Source organism: Macrobrachium nipponense, chromosome 46 (assembly GCF_015104395.2).
Source record: "Macrobrachium nipponense isolate FS-2020 chromosome 46, ASM1510439v2, whole genome shotgun sequence".
In the NCBI taxonomy this organism is placed as follows: Eukaryota; Metazoa; Arthropoda; class Malacostraca; order Decapoda; family Palaemonidae; genus Macrobrachium; species Macrobrachium nipponense.
In genome coordinates, this window is record NC_061106.1 from 39,984,925 (window position 1) to 40,002,120 (window position 17,196).

Here is a 17,196-nt window from a genome sequence, read left to right on the forward strand (position 1 = left end):
AAGTTATTTTGTTTAGTGGGGCATTGTTACAGAAACAATCATTTTGTATTTTTCAATGTAATTTCCAGTTAACACCATGCTGTTAATTGAAGACGTAGTAGTACTATTATCGGTTCGTACTACATACTGTATACTATTCATTTTAGAGGGCATATTATGATAGGAAACTATTATGCTGGAATAGAAAAAACGCCATGCATTTATCCAAAATCTCAAAGTAGTGAAGTGTTAGGATAATAATCCATTGCAGTTAAAATTAAGATAGTTTGTGTAGAGATTTGTGAGGTGGGATGCAGCACTGTGTAGAAGAATGTTTGGTTAAAAAATGCTGAGAACCTGTGGTATTGTCATAATCTGCCGATTGTGAGTTATAAAGGAAGCTGAAGATAAGAAATTTAGATTTAAAAATACGAGATAAGAAGAGAAAATGAAAGAATAAGAGTAGGAGCTTTATGTGGGGTTGTTGTGATCACTTAGACTTGTTTTTCATGTTTTATGTCTCGGACATTTGTGATTTAAGAAGAAATCAATCCCAAGTTTGATACTGCATTTGTAGATGTATTTTATGTAATTCCTCAAAGTAAGTATGGTCCCAAGCGCGTTATTTTTTTATTTGTATTTTAAGTCATTCTTATCACAAGCGATGAGATCTGTAGATTTCTCATGGGAATGAAACAACCTCCCCAGATGATGACTTTCTCAGAACTTGAAATATAAAAGATGTGTACTTCCCAGACAACAGCTAGTGTATTTAATTAGATCTGATTGTTTTGACATAGGCCACAATGTTAACCTCGGCACTCTTTCTTTGTAAGTAACTTATAATTCACCTTGTCATGAAATAGTTTTGAAATGATTTATTTAATTTAATCTTGGATAGTAGTTTTTATGAATCTTGGTGTCATCATTCAGGAGTCATTATTATTCATGTTCTTAAACCTTGTTCATCATACCTGTTCCATATACCGTGTGTGTGTGTGTATCTCAAGTATAAAAGGCCCATTAAAACACTGGTTTAAAGCTAAGAACTATATTTCGGTGGACTAACTTCCACCCTTATGAAGTAGTTATACTTATTGTTGTGTGAGACATCTTGCAGATATACATTTCCACATTAATTTGGGTTTGACAATTCTAATAGGAATGGTCAGTACAGTTAAAAATATAGTATATGTAATAGCATGACATGTAGGGGAAGTTGAGATACTGCTGTCTATTATTATGACTACTATCCATTATTGATGCATATTTTTTGTAGGGTTTATGTTGTCTGAATAGCCTTTATTCCTCAAGTAATCATGTTTTAATATGACCATGTCCTCTGCAGGTCTCGTAGTGATTTTACCCATTAGTTCAGCTAATGATTCCAACATTGCCGGAGGACAAGATGCAGTGAAAGGTAAGTAAATTATAATGATGTCAAAATACAATATATTTGAATGCTTGTTAATAGAAAATTTGATCCAGAATTGAATGAAAAATTTGATCCAGTATTACATGCTCTCTTTAGTTGTTTAAGATAAAGTAGACACTAATAAAATACTTGATAAATATACCAATGCTCCAAAGAATATTCCATTCTAGGAAATTCAGGTTTTAGCTGACTTTGGCAAGTTACCACATTGTTCTAGATGTTTTCATTACATACCTGGAGTTTTTGTTTTTAACAGAAGCATTATATACTTTTAATATATGATAGTGAATTGTATAACAGTCCCATTTGTCCATTTTAAAATCTAACCAAAATTAATTGAATTGAATAAATTAATTAGCAAATTTTTATATAGACTCATGGTTTTTGGTTTGCATTACAGGTCAGTATCCTTGGCTTGTTAGCATTGAGGCAACAAACTTTGTTGAATCGTGGCCTTTATGTGCAGGAATTTTGATAACTGATGAATGGGTCCTCACAGCAGCCCATTGCTTGGATTCTGAAAAGCCAGAGTGGCTCTGGGTAAGTGAATCCCATGATGAGTTAGAATGCCTAAGTCTTGTTCATTACACAACACTCATGAACAATAATTCCTCTTCCTATACCCATCTAAGGGAAACGGGAACATTTAAATTACTCTAGAACTTGCTTGGACCTGAAGACAAAGTTGATCTGTAGGTCACATTTAACTGAGCAATATAATTGATCAAATCTGACACTTGATCGCCAATATTTTTATTGTTTTTGCACTCATGATAGTATGTAGTTCTAAAAACTTGCTTTGAAGGAGTTTCTTACCTCAAACATTGTTACCTTAAAAAATCAAATAAAAACAAAGTAAATGCCACTGCATCAATGGAAGGTGGTCATAATTCATTTTTTATCATTTACAGTACAGTACAAGGAGGGATTCACGAGGTACAGTACATATATGCAATAAAACACAAGATATAGGTTTACCAAGAACATGAAGAAACTCGTTATTGTTCCCTGACAGACCATAGACCATATATTACACTGATGATCTTTAATCACAAATATGATAATTACCAGATTCACACAAATATGATAATTACCAGATTCATCACAAATATGATAATTACCAGATTCATCAGTTTCAGTTATTTAATTTTTTATGTACTGCTAGACTTGGGTTAGTATCCTGTCAATAAATTTGTATTTATTTCTGTATGAACAGGGTTTACAGCAAAATACAATATGTACAGTATAGATATCTATATGGCTAGTCAAATGAAGTAATGAGTGACATGGTGGCTTGATAGTCAAGCAGCCTCCTGTCATTACTTTGAGTAATAATGTATTGACTGGCTCTTCAGACTTCAATTTCAACTGTAGAATGTTTGTAGAGGAATCAACCTTCTGGATGCTGGTTTATGATGTAAATTTGCATAAAAACCTGTTACGTATGTCAGAGTTTATAAGAGCCTTTACCATGAAAATTTAACTAGTTTACTAAACAATACCCAAAGTAACTGCATAAGTTACTGTACAATATATAAATGTATTTACAGGTGGTGACAGGAGAACATGACAGGAAGGTTGAAGAAGGCACAGAACAGCGTTTGACTGTATCCTCCTTTGTGAAGCATCCAGATTATACGTAGTGAGTGAAACTAAATTATTTTTTATATATATTCCTATTTATGTATGTTGCGTACATGCACATTTAAATATACATGCATGCATGTATGCAGATAATAGTGTATGTACTCTCTTGAATAGATTGAACAAATTCTTATTGCAATCCTATTGTGTTATGATTATTTGAACCTAGTTGTTTCAAATGCAGTACTCTTGTCAGCTTTAAGGATTCGTTTACATCTTTGCAGCCCTAAAATTGGTCCCATTTCAGTTGGTTGTATTTACTTGGTCATTGTAACTTGTGACTAGATTTTTTTTTTCTCCAACTTAGATGATAACCATATTCCCTGGGTAACTTTGTGGTCATTGTTATGACTGACTTCTACACCTGCATCAGATTCTTTTTGCTCACTTACACTTTCCTTATTTCACAGCTGGCAGACACCATATCAAAATGATGTAGGACTTATTCATTTAAGTACTCGTGCAGTCTTAGACTCATACACAAGCTTAGCACCTATCCCAGACGAAGGTGTTGACGATGTCTCGGGTAAGTTCTGTGTATAATTAAGCAGTAATTAGCTCCACGTTTTGCCTTCTGCCGTATACCAGGTTTAGAGAATTAGCTGGATAAATTATTTCCTACTACAGTAAAATTAAATTTTAACATTTCATATTCTTAAATGGGTTTTTTGTTTGTACTGTTCTGACAGTTCCACCAGGTCCAGTTTCCTGAGTGAGAAGAGTTTGTGGCAGGATTTGTATATTGGTAGCCCTGATGAGAAAGGTAAATCAGGGCCTTGGTCTTCTTTCTGAAGTAAAGAACCATATATATTAACAATACTATAAGGTCAGCAAGTTAATTTACCTCGGGTAATAAATTAAGAGAAAGTGCATTTCCACTTACTAATTATCAGGACTACATAACGCAACCTTTTGAAGACTTACCTACTATAAGGCATTTGAAGACGATCCAAATTTTCCCCAATATCTTCATATGAGATGTCTAGACTAAATTTATGTATCAAACCTAAACAAAGTTTGCTTTTTGTTTAGTATTGGGGCTGAAAATAATAGCAAGCTCAAATTCTAGCCACCAAACATGCACCTCCTCACATAGTGACAGATAAGTAGAATTAAGAAAATTTCATTTAAAGTAACAGACACAACTGGTCCCAGGGATGATTGCATGACACTTGCCATACTTTTAATAGGATTGTAAAAACAGACACTGTGCACAGAGAAAAATGTATTGTCTTTAAATACGTCATTTTTAAGTCTTTAGGAACGATTCAGTAGCTTTGTTTTTGCATTTATTGTATCGGTCACACTATCCCCACCAACACAAACACACACACGCACATATATGATGTAGATCCATGACTTTATAGACCTGGACTTTTTTAAGGGTGGTGGTTTGAGGTGTTTTAAGTGCTCCTCTTATATTTAGGCAAACTTGAAGTTTGATACATAAACTTAGTCTGGCATCTTATAAGATATCGGGAAAATTTGTTTTGTCTTCAAATGCCTTCAAAAGGTTGGTTTATGTGGTCTACATAATTATGTGGACATACACTTGATGTGAAAATACACTTTCTCTTAATTTATTAACCAAGGCAAATTTGAGTTAAATTTGCCTTTATTTTTGTGATCGCTCCAGGTTCAAGGAATTAACTTGCTGACCATATATATTATTAACATATAAGGTTCTTTTATTTAGGAAGAAAATTAAGGCCCCGAATTACCTTTCTTGTCAGTGCTACCAACACAAATACTGCCACAAACTTCTTGTTTACAGGGGCATCATCTGGTCTCTTAAAAGGGGAGGAACATTCTGAAAATTATATGGTTAATATTGGGGAGCGATCGCTCGCCAATGCAGTTTTTTAAAATTAAGAAATGAACATGATTTGGTGTATTTTAATGCTATATAAATATGTATATATGGATGCTAATAAGGGAAAAAGATGGCTAATTTATCAATATTAGTCAGTCAACAAGTTTATAAGTCCGCAATGTTCATCTGACCTTGAACTTCATGATAAATTACATACGTAATCTGTTTATTATTTTATACTTGTGTTTAGTATATATTTTATAATTTGAGGAAGAAAGTGCAGGGGACAATTGATAAAAAGTTGGGGTGGGGGATGGGATATGTCGCCCGGTAGATAACGCCCATGCTCGCTCAAGAAATGACCTGTTGGAACTGTACTGTACCTCACAAATTTAAATACATAATTTGATTCTTAATGTTAACATAATTTTCTTGTCTTGCAAGAGTTATATAAAATTTTTCTAATTGGCAAAAAATTATCATAGGGATTTGGTGTTAAAGAAAAATGAGGATTATATTTTGTGGGTACTACTTTGCAATTAAGTTCTTAACCCTTTGGTATTGACAAATGTTTAAAAATTTAGTTCATTAAGTCAGTAGATAAGGAAATCCAAATTTCCAATAATTTTTTGTATGAAAAATATGAGGACTGCATTCCAGTTTTCTTAGGCCTTGATTTCATTTAATGAACTTTGGGATATTGCAAATAGCTATGCTCTCCATCATTTGCCCTTTTGTTCAAGAAGCTACTCCTGTTCTTGTAGGAATGTGTGAAGTTGCTGGATGGGGAAGCACTTATGATGGTGGTGTAGGAGCTACCATCCTCCAATGGGCTCCTGTTCCACTCTTAGACCCACGAATTTGCGAAGAAGCCTATGGTTCAGCACCAGACCCAAATGCTCTCTGTGCTGGTGAAATTTTGGGAGGGGTTGGCACCTGTGCTGTGAGTTTTGACTTTTATTCTTTGATATAACCTCAGTGATAAACAACACTGCTCCGAATTATATTGGAAAATGTTGGTTATAAACTAGTAGTCAGTTTGACAAACATTGCTGCTATGACCAGTTTGACACAAGTTCCCATTTTGCAAGTTTTTTCAACTCTGCTCTTAAGCTTGTTTACAAGTTGCTCAGAAAAGGCCTTAAAAGCAAATCTAACTTGTATTTGTCCTCTTACTGTGCAAAAATAGTAAGCACTTATGAGATAATGAAAAGCAATGTTTTATCTTGCAGCTTTCAAATTATAGGGATTAAGATTTTTTGTATTATCTAAGAAACTTAGAATATCCAAATGAAACCCATAATTAAAGGCATCTTTGAGTATATTTTTTCTGGCAATAAACTCATCTTCAGTTAATGAGTCAGGTTATAGCTGTAAAAATTAAACTATGAGCAGATTTGGTTGGAAATGATGTTGATGCTTGAAGATAATGGAGACTGGGTAATGTAGGTAGTTCATTGGTTATCCTCAGTTTGGTTATTTGGTGACATTTTAGTAATGGGATAAACTTTTGTGGTTTTAAAATTTTAGAATGAATGGTTATACACTGACCACTTCTGATGGGCAAAGATATTTGTCCAGTTGTATTGAGTGGAAACAAAACAGGAACACAGTAGTTAACCTCTATACTAATTACATTTGTCACCATTACATGATAAATCATATTTAACCCAAGGTCACTTTTACTAGCTTACTAACTTGTCTGAAGTACAAGAACTAATCCCGAGTCAAGTATGAACAATTTTTAGTGTAGTAAATGCATTAAAATTTTTACTAATTTACTTTCCAGGGTGATAATGGTGGCGGCTTACTGTGTTGGTCAGAAAAAACTGGAGGACACATTGTTGGGGGCGTAATGTCATGGAGAGAAGGGTGTGCCCTACCAGGAAAACCAGCATGCTATATGAATGTCGCAAAGTATAGGGACTGGATTATGTCAATAATCAATCCCTAACTCCAGTTTGTAAGATCTCTTGCCTACTGCAAAGTCCTTGAAAAGCAAAGTAAAAGAGTGCATCCAAAAGCAGTTTATTTTTTAATCTATGAAGGATAAACTTGAATCAGACTGCTGAGCTATTTATTTAGCTCTCATGGGTTGGAACAAAGTTTATTTTAGATGTATTAAATTGCAGCTTCTAAATTTTTCACTTTTTAGGTAACTGAAAATGTAGGTTCTGAAAATATTTTTTGTTTCTGGACCTTGACATTTGTAGATTATATTTTACTCTTGCACAAAAAATATTTTATTGTTGGGACTGTATGCTTTGGTTGGATGTATGATATTTAGGGCTAAAGCCCAGGCACTGGGGCCAAGGCCATTCAGCGCCGTGTATGCTTTGGGATTGCATCTTTTTGGCTATCCACCGAATGTTCAGTGGGTCAGATAGTAGTGACCAATTCTATTTTAAGTCCAAATTACTTAAATATCTTTTTCTATTGAGGAAGAGCTAATCCTAATGTGAAATATTTAAAGGTCTACCTAAATACCTTTAGTGATTAGTAGACTGTAGGTGATCCAGATTTTTTTTTATATTTCTGATCAAAGCTGTTTGTTTGCTTTGACCATCCAGTTTTCTGGAGTTTAAAAGTGACCACAGTAATTGTCTTTGTGGCTGGGCTGTATTTAGGAGAAAATTAGAGTACAAGTTGGAAAAACTAGGGAAGCCAGGTGCCATTCTCGTGTTTGGTAATAGAATACACTTGGAAAACTCAGACCACAATAGGCATAATGTGCGATTTTGTCTGCATACTAAATAATTCAAAATTTGATTGTATGCACAATTAGTAGTAACTGATTAGTTCTTCCAGTTTCCAAGCTGACTGTGTAAACACGTGCTACTAATCACTTCCGTAAGGGGGGGAAATGCTGTCAGTATATCGTATGCAGTGCACTGTAGACATTACTTAGGGTTCTTTGCAGACTGCTCTCGGCCCCTAGCTGCAACCCCTTTCATTCCTTTTACTGTAGCTTTCATATTCTCTTTCGTCCGTCTTACTTTCCACCCTCTCCTAACGATTCATAGTGCAACTGAGGTTTTCATCCTGTTACACCTTACAAACTTTTTCTGTAAATTGCTGTTCCAGCACTGGATAACCTCATAATTCCCAATACTTGGGTCCAACTTGACTTTTCCATTGCTGTAAATTTCACTCTGCTAAGAAAGTCATCCAGGTAAGTCCTGTAACTCTAGAAAGGTGACTTGGTCTACCAATTGTAAAAATATGCCAAAGACGATCTATGTTTAAATGCTAAATATTACGGATAAAATAATAGACTTCCCACAAGCCCAAAGATTTATTTCTTTGGTTAACCCAGGAACACCAGGAAAATGGATGTAAATATTAAACAAGCTAAGTTCTGGATATGTCTACAAGAAGATAGTATTAGGAAAATATCAGTATTCTGCAAAAAAAAGTTTTACCATTTAGATTTCCTGTATGTACTTGTCAAGTTTTTGCAAAAATATATGAAGGCTACAAAAAGTTTCATCATGAAAGTACTGTAATTGATGACAGAGAGCATCTACAAACATTATAAGCATAAAATATCAAATAATCTAAACAAAATCTTGAATTAAAGATTCTAGTAATAAGGCAAGGATGTTGTCCTGAAAAAAGTATGAAAGGTATTTGTAATTTGTATAAAAGATTTGCTAAAATTTAATGTAATTTACATTTTACTAACAGTTTCAATCCCCAAGATAGCAAAACACTTTTCCATAATGACAGCAACTGCTTCACACAGGATGAGTCTACCATGATTTATTTTGACGATTTTCCCAGTTTGGTCCTTCTCGACACAGTAGCAAGTGTCATAAAACTCTGTAAATACTGATGAGACCTGTAAAGAATGGAAGTAAGATTGGATCAAACTAAGAAAAAAGTTGCCTTATCTCTTATCTGTTATGAAATGGTGCTAGCTGTAATTATAATTTTACAAAATGAAATAAATTAGAAAAAACGTTGCAACTTTGTAAAATTAGCATATTTTTGAGTCTTGTAAAAGAGGACCCACACAAGGTTGTAAATAGTCACTTTCAACTTCCTGTGGAAGGTAGGGAATATTTTTTTAGGGTGTTTTTTCTTACAACATGTGCATTTGCATATCTTCATCTTTCCTTTGATACTTTTTTAAAATTGGCCAACCTTAAAGTTTGCCCCAGTCTGGGGGTGTGCTTGATATACATTTACCCTTAATGGACGTTGTAATAAATCAACATGCAGCACCCCACCAGGCAGGAGAACTTTGCATTGTCAGCCAATTTCCCTTCCTTCCTTTGATTGCCTCTTTTACAAGACAATTGTAAATTTTACAAAATTGTACATGATTTTTCTGATAAATACATTTTAAATTCTGAGCATATTTATTGTAAAATATTTAATTCTGAGTATATTTATTGTAAAATATTTAAGTAAATTTACAAAGAATGAAGATGCAATAACCTTTTTGGATTTATACAATTTTTTCTAGTATTTCTTTGCAAAATTACATTTATAACTGACATACTATTATAAAAGATAAGAACTAAAACCAACAAAAACCCCTTGGTATACATATTTATGAGCAAATTTACAAAAAAGATGTCTTGTGAGACAGACAGGCACTACATCCTCCCTTGAAGTCAAGATTCCAAGTAACTCTCTCATGAGCTGCCCAGTGGATTTTAGCCAGTCTAAAAGTTGCCATTAGTGAATTTATGAGCTATAGAGTCCGTCAACCACCCAAAACCTGTTATGTATTGCTACTCGTGAGCATGTCCGTCCATTAAGGGTTAAGGTACCCAGTTCAGTTTTCCTTTGCTGACTATTAAAGTTACAATTAATTTTAAAATGTTAGAATTTGCTTGTTTTTAAATGTATACGTGTAATTAATATTTCAGTTTGCTTTTTTTAATGCATATGATTGATTATTCTATGCTTTTTTTAATGCATATGATTATTTTCGAATTAGCTTTTTTTATGTATGTCTCATGTAGAATATGACACACTTGTCATTCTACAGTCAAACATAGTAGTAATTCAAATTACTAATCGCAAAGACTTGTTCTCTTAGAGCAAATTAACATCATCCTAAATGGTATTGGCAAATAAGATGAAGACTTTCCATGATTTTCAAAAAAAACTACATACTGTGAACCCATCAGGATGACAGCACTGAAAACATATGACGATTTAAGAGTAAATATGAGGCCGTCACTCAAACAACCGTCTATCTGCACAAAACAGAAATCGGAGAAAAACGCGATTGAAGTTGTGCAATGTTCACATTATCATATTTCCGTTAATATTTATGCTACGACATCACTCCATTCTTTTTTTTCAAAATGAAGCTAAAAGCATGCTCTTTACAAATATGTGTAAATATTATCTGCCTATCCAAACTGTACCTCAAACAACACCATAACTGCAAAAAACCAAAGTCTGAGAAAAGTATAATAATAGTTTGTCAACACTGAAAGGACAATGTATTGCACATTTATCATTCTAGTTACTCTCACTCTCCCTAGATTATGAATGCGAAAAACAATTTTTTTTTTTTTTTTTTTTTTACAATTTCTAAACACTAGAACATAGAAGAGGAGTTGCTGAATTCGAAAGTATGTATAACTCAAAATCCGAAAATTTGCAGATAGACGGTTGTTCGAGTGACGGCCTCATATAAAGAATGAGATCTACAAGCATGCAATGAAATGAATAGAAAAAACCTAATTTACATAGAACTTGAAACTTACCTCATACAGGTATTCACAAAGTGGGTGTATGTACAAATCCTCTGTAATCTTAATCAAGACATCAGGAAGTTTGAGTAGAGTTCGTGCCAGTTTCCATTCCTTTTCATGATCAAGTAAAACGGGCCCTTTTTGTGCTTCAGATATAATGTTTTCTCTTTTCACTCCAGCTGTCAAAGAAGAAAAATTTATCCTGAATACACAAAACAATACAAGGCAGATTAATTAAAGACAATGACAGTATTATTTATAGTTAGGAAATATTTGTCCTGGAGATAAGTTCAGCTTTAAAATAGCATAGGTTTGCTAGTGTCATCAGAACACTTCCAGTAATGGCAATGATCCAAAAGTTGATACAACCCTCACTCACAGTGGGAGAAGAAGGGAATACTTTGTAGAATGCTAATTAGTATAAATAGAATGGTAATAGCATATTATTTTAAAAAGTTTAATATACAAACTAATAGTATATACTAATACCAAACAAGAATTTAGGTTAAGGCAGCTGAAACTGATTTAAGAGAATTTGGCTATTAGGCAGGGCTGGCTGGTAGGAAAGTCTCTTCATATGAACTGTATGCATATCACTGAGACTGGGTGTACAAGGAAATGCCCAAGTGTGTGCAAGTAAGCGGGTGTACAGGTATCTAAGTGTGCTTTACTGAAGTTTAAGAATGGTATGAAATTTCCTTTTCATGTGAAGCTATTCACAGACACATCCATCCTCTAATTAACTAAGACTTTCAAGCTGTAAAACCCTCACTGACCCATCCTGAATTCTGAACTTATTGTGTCCATTGCTTTGCATATCTCCTTACCTCATGTCTGGAAAACAGGAAGAGATAATGGTAATGGAAGGAACCCAACTAAAAAGGCTGTAAATCCTCCCAAAGTACATAAGACATACAAGATTAACACTATGCACACTTCTCAAACACTCCAAGATTTCTAGAAGAGCTGTGTCCTGAGGGAACTATTTGTTTTCAGCATTTTCAATAATTAAAAATAACCTTTATTTCTCTTTCGTTATCAATCTAGTCAAGAACACAGAAATCTTGCAGGGAACAAGTGTGCTATTGCTGTGTGTGGTGTAGCTGCCCTTTCATGTTCTGGGTATCCTTTAGGGTCAGTGAAATGAGTTTTCTCAATAGGTGTTCTTCGGCTAACAGACTCTCTGATATTTAAAAGATGGAGATGGCTAGGAATTGTGATGAGAGCTGAACAAATAGAAGGGAGAACATGAACAAACAGAGAATGATAAGAACATGAACAAACAGAGAATGATAAAGTTCTATTTCTAAAATCAGATTAATTTTTGAGTAGTCTTTCTTGGCCTGTAGCGGACAAACACCCATGTAATGCAATAACATTTGTACTTTTATCAGGAACACTATGTAAAAAAAACAAAGGATGGAGACTACTGAAAAACAAAAATGCAAGATAAAAAAAAAAAAAAACCTTGATTACCTCAAATAACAACGGATAGGTTTTGCACCAATTCACGGGTTATTTCTACACTTAAAAAAAAAAAAAAACAACTAAATACCAAGGGACTATTCTTTATATTGGAAGGAATGTCTGAAAAAACTGTTGCAATAATGAACCAAATCTCTTTAAAACTTAAATTAATTACATGATAAATCTTAAAAAAAATTACTGGGAACTTGTATAACTCATGGTTATCATTGACAAACAAAATTACTAGAAACTTGTATAACTCATCAATGACAACCAAGTCTTCTTTCTCACCTGTACGGGCAATTGAACGTATTCTTGTGAGAGCATAGAGTAAATAGGCTGCAGTGTTACCCCGAAAGTCTAACATTCGATCAAAGGAGAATATATAATCTCGAGACCTGAAAAAAATCATGCTTCAACTTGGGATTAAACATTAAAAAATTATTTTTCAAATACGTAACTCAAGGAGTTCCTAATTTACTGAATAAACATTGCTAAGAAAATTTCTTCAACACAATTATTAGTACTGTACTATTTAATTCAACATGTCCAAGTTTAAACTAAAAATACTGAAGTCTAGGCAAAATACTGTTTTTATCTCTTCATATATGTTTAGCTAAATATACTATCTCACTATAAATAATATACATGGGGTAATTAAATTTCAAAAGTTTATAACCTGTCATGTGAAAGATCGGCATATTTGATGCATCCATATGCAACTGCATCACGAGCTTTTATGAACTCTTCCGATGTCAATACTTTATCACGCTCCTTCTCCTTCAACTTTTCTTCTGATCGCTGACATCCCTCATTCAGTAAGTCGACCAATCTCACTGTATCTCCTGTAATATAGAAGCACAAAACAAAGCGTAAGCTTTTCAGTCCACACATTAACCAACAAAACAACACTAGAGTAACCCATTTAATGGTCCATCATACATACAGTATATTTCCTCGTACAAGACGACCTTAGATAAGACAACTGCTAAATTACAAAACCATCTGCGTATAGGCATTACAAAATAAATGAAATGACAAAGCTGACTATATGTTTTTCATAGACATGTCACCTACAGAGAAACCATTGTTTTGTTCAAGTTTCATCACCAATCACAAAACCCCAAACAACAACACCCTGTAGGGAGGTAGTGCCATCAGTGAACCTCACGAGGTGCACTGTAGGCATTACTAAAGGTTCTTTGCAGCGTCCCTTCAGCCCCTAGCTGCAACCCCTTTCATTCCTTTTACTGTACCTCCATTCATATTATCTGTCTTCCACCTTGCTACGTACCCTCTCCTAACAATTACTTCTAATGTAACTGCGAGGTTTTCCTCCTGTTACAACTTTCAAACCAACTTAATTTCCTTCCCAGCGCTGAATGACCTGATAGGTCCCAGTGCTTAGCCTTTAGCCTAACTCCATATTCCATTCCAAACAACCACATGATAATGAACATTAATTATTGCACATAATTACACTGAATTTTTAGTGAAAAATGAATATTAAATTATCCTAAATGCTATTATACTATCATAATTACTACAGAAATTTTTTAAAGGTTGCCAAAAGATAAAGGTTGCTGTGAGTGCAACCATAACTCGCTGTTTACATTTTCTCAGCTGGAATTATTCCTCCAACCGGCTACTTATCACGAAGATATGCCAATAATATAGTATGAGGTAATCTCTTTATTTCATAATGTAAATATTTTCATGTACAGGCAGTCCATGGTTATTGGTAGGTGCTGATAAGCGAAAACCACCATTAACCAAAACTTGGTCATTTATGGCGCCAATATCCGGTTAATGGCACCTCCTTTAGGTATGCTATGGCACTGTCACTCTATTATTGGCACCTTATGGCGCCGATAACTGGCACTTGGCGTGTTATGGCAATTCAAGATTTGATTTTTAGAATGGTAGTATAAGACTATTCCCAATTTTTAGAGGTGAATATAGGATTTAAAAGTCATCTTATATGCAGAAGTATATGGTAATAAAAATTTTGTTATAGCCTTTTGCTGTCAATACTAAACTGGGTTGTTACATGAGTGTATCATTCAGAGTAAGAATAGTTTCTCGATTTTCATTCGGCTGACTCTATGATAGAGTTAAACTAACTACATAATATAAACCAATTCAGCTGTCACTAAAAATACATGAAAATAAGCAGCATACAGTACAGCTGACAATTTTCAAGTTATGCCTTACTATGTGCATGGACATGCGTAATCATTAGGAACAACTGTTGCCTCCAGAAGATATGCATAAGAAAAGCTATGAAAACTTCTGACAATTTGTTTTAAAACGTCATGACCAACAAGTAAGGAAGTTTTCGCATCTAAAAGAGTACTTATGCTGAATCTACTTGTGTTTTAAAGTCCAAATTATGACTTTACTACTGCATTAGTAAGGTGGGTAACATAAGTGCTTATTTAGGTGTGTTCCGACATCAAAATTCTCTCCAGTTCATAGCTTTCAAAGCATGAAAAAATTACTAAATTTTGAATGTTGCATTAATCTAAATTTTATTTTCTTCTTTATACCTTTAAAACACCTAAAGTAATTATTTCTAATACTGCATGATTTAAAAATGACAATTTGTCGAAAATTGCATTTTTCCTAACTATACAAACCTGAGGTCCTTTAACAATAGGAAGGTAACTAGCGGCAGCTGGGACGGTCGTAAGCTTCGAACAAGGGGAGAACGGTAGTTAACTGCTTGTCCGGTCGTGCGCGCGCCTGCGCGCCCGGCGGTGAAGAATCAACTTTTGCTTTAGGCCCATGCAAAAAGTTGCAGAGTGAGGGGTGGTATGAGGTGGGACTATATGTAAAGGACCTCAGGTTTGTATAGTTAGGAAAAATGCAATTTTCGACAAATTGTCATTTGTTCCGATAGTAATACAAACCCCTCGGTCCTTTAACAATAGGAAGGACTCACTTCTTGGTGGGTGGAATCTGAGTCTTTTTGGTGAACAGACTGGTGTTCGTCCAACCTTGGAATGCCTCCCTGGTCGTAAGAGCAAGGGGTGGGAGGGATCCAAAACCTCTGTCCGATTGATCGGGGGGGTGTGCACCGCAGGATCAATGGTCAGACCTCTGAGCCAAGTACTAAGAGAGAGGCAAGCGTATCTCTTCGTACCAGCATTTGCAAGAACTTGTTCCTGTACAGGAGCAACATAAAGTTAGGGTTGTCTCAAGTAGGCATCCACTCCTTCCCCCTTGTTGGAGGGAGTGGAGGATATTTGCTTCTATCCCTAACTAAAGGGATAGATTGGGGCTCGGTTGAGTAGCTTACCTGCATCGGATTCCTTTCCAGCATGGTGACGACCGTGTACCCTCTGCCCACAGGTAGAGAGAGAGAAAGATGGACGAGAGAAGCCAGTCGCAACTCTCATTCAACCATTCATTCCTACAGTCCACACACCAGGAATCGATGCTGTTCTGCCTGCTCGGGTGCTGGGTAAGCTTACACAACGTGTTGAGCAGCCACCACAAGGTCCCAAGGAAAAAGTATCCAAAGGACTTTGTGGGGGGGCAATATCCCGAAGGTAAAGAAGGACGTGAAGGTAGTCTGGTTGGCCCAGACACCTGCCTTCAGGACCTGCGCCACGGAGAAGTTCTTGCGGAACGCCAAAGAGGGTCCAATACCTCTGACTTGTGGGCTCTCGGTCGGAGCGTACGGATGTCGTCACTACCATCAGCCTCGTACGCTCTCCTGATCACCTCACGCAGCCAGAAAGAAAGCGTGTTCTTGGATACTTCTTTCTTGGTAACCCCAGTGCTAACGAAGAGGCGTCGACACTCAGGCCTGAAGGTGTCGAGTTTTCTTCAGATAGCGCCGTAGCGCCCTCACAGGACAAAGCAGCATCTCATCCGTATCGTTGTCGGTGAAATCCATTAGGGAGGGGATTGTGAAAGACTCGAACCTGTCGTCAGGGATCGACGGATTCTGAGTCTTAGCTACGAAATTCGGGACGAAATCGAGCGTCACAGATCCCCAGCCCCTGGAATGTTTAACATTGAAGGACAGACCATGAAGTTCCCCTACTCTCTTCGCCGATGCCAGGGCCAGCAAGAAGAGGGTCTTGAGGGTCAGATCCCTGTCTGACGACTCTCGGAGTGGCTCGAATGGTCTCGAGTCAAACTCCTAAGGACGAGAGTCACATCCCACTCAGGTGGCCTGAGCTCCCTGGGTGGGCAAGACCTTTCGAAGCTCCTCATTAGCAAGGAGATCTCGAACGAGTTCGAGATGTCCAGTCCCTCAGTTTTAGGACGAGTTGCCAGTGCAGCTCTATATCCTTTAACGTGGGTACTGAGAGGAGCTTCTCTCGGCGAAGAAATACGAGGAAATCCGCTACCTGCTGAAGAGTGGCTCTGAGAGGAGATAGACCCCGTCTACGACACCAACCACAGAAGAACGGCCCCACTCCCTGGTACACAGCTGCAGAGGACTGTCTGACGTGTCCAGCCATCTCTGTTGCTGCGCTGCGAGAAAAGCCTCTCGTTCGCAAGAGATGGTGGATAACAGCCAGCCGTGAAGTGTAGGGACTGGACTGCTCGGTGGTACCGCTCTACGTGTGGCTGGGCTAGAAGGTTGTGCCAGTGGGGCATCTCTCTCGGTTCTTCTGCAAGAAGAGCCAGCAGGTCCGGATACCAAACGGCTTGAGGTCGTTTGGGAGCCACCAGGATCATCCTGAGATTGGGAGTGACCAGCGCTCGGCTGATCACTTTCCGAATCAGACAAAAGGGAGGAAAGGCGTAGACGAAGAGGTTGTCCCAGGGTGTTGAAGAGCGTCCTCTGCAGCTGCCCATGGGTCCGGCACGGCTGAGCAAAAAACTTGAAGTTTTTTGTTGTGCTGGGTGGCGAACAGGTCTATGACTGGACGCCCCCACAGGTTTGAAGAGCCTTTCCGCCACTTCTGGGTGTAGGACCACTCGGTCCCTATTACCTGATCCCGACGGCTGAGCTTGTCCGCTACTACATTCCTCTTGCCTGGAATGTAGCGTGCTGACAGCTCTATCGAATGAGCCGTGGCCCACTCGTGCACCTGCAACCGGTCAACTGGTGTAGCGGGAGAGACACTAGGCCCCCCTGCTTGTTGACGTATGCCACTACCGTGGTGTTGTCGCAC

At 36.7% G+C, this 17,196-nt stretch overlaps 2 protein-coding genes across 3 annotated transcripts in view; one reads left to right on the top strand and one right to left on the bottom strand.

Annotated features, from left to right (window-relative positions):
* Window positions 1-713: 713 nt before the first annotated feature.
* LOC135214932 (trypsin-1-like) lies at window positions 714-6,894 on the top strand. Its single transcript, XM_064249422.1, has 7 exons — window positions 714-810; window positions 1,328-1,399; window positions 1,815-1,954; window positions 2,965-3,056; window positions 3,469-3,584; window positions 5,636-5,814; window positions 6,661-6,894. Exons 1-7 carry the CDS (start codon window positions 786-788, stop codon window positions 6,823-6,825), a joined length of 789 nt encoding a protein of 262 aa, XP_064105492.1. The 5' UTR covers window positions 714-785; the 3' UTR covers window positions 6,826-6,894.
* A 1,257-nt stretch (window positions 6,895-8,151) lies between these two features.
* The window catches only part of LOC135214931 (arginine--tRNA ligase, cytoplasmic-like), a 30,705-nt gene continuing 21,660 nt past the window's right edge, over window positions 8,152-17,196 (bottom strand). For both annotated transcript variants that reach the window (XM_064249420.1, XM_064249421.1), the window contains exons 11-14: window positions 12,738-12,903; window positions 12,350-12,456; window positions 10,604-10,770; window positions 8,152-8,712 (exon numbers count right to left, since the gene is read on the bottom strand). In XM_064249420.1, coding sequence (XP_064105490.1) covers window positions 8,542-8,712; window positions 10,604-10,770; window positions 12,350-12,456; window positions 12,738-12,903 — 611 coding nt within the window. In that variant the 3' untranslated portion in view covers window positions 8,152-8,541. The remainder of the gene's footprint in view (window positions 8,713-10,603; window positions 10,771-12,349; window positions 12,457-12,737; window positions 12,904-17,196) is intronic.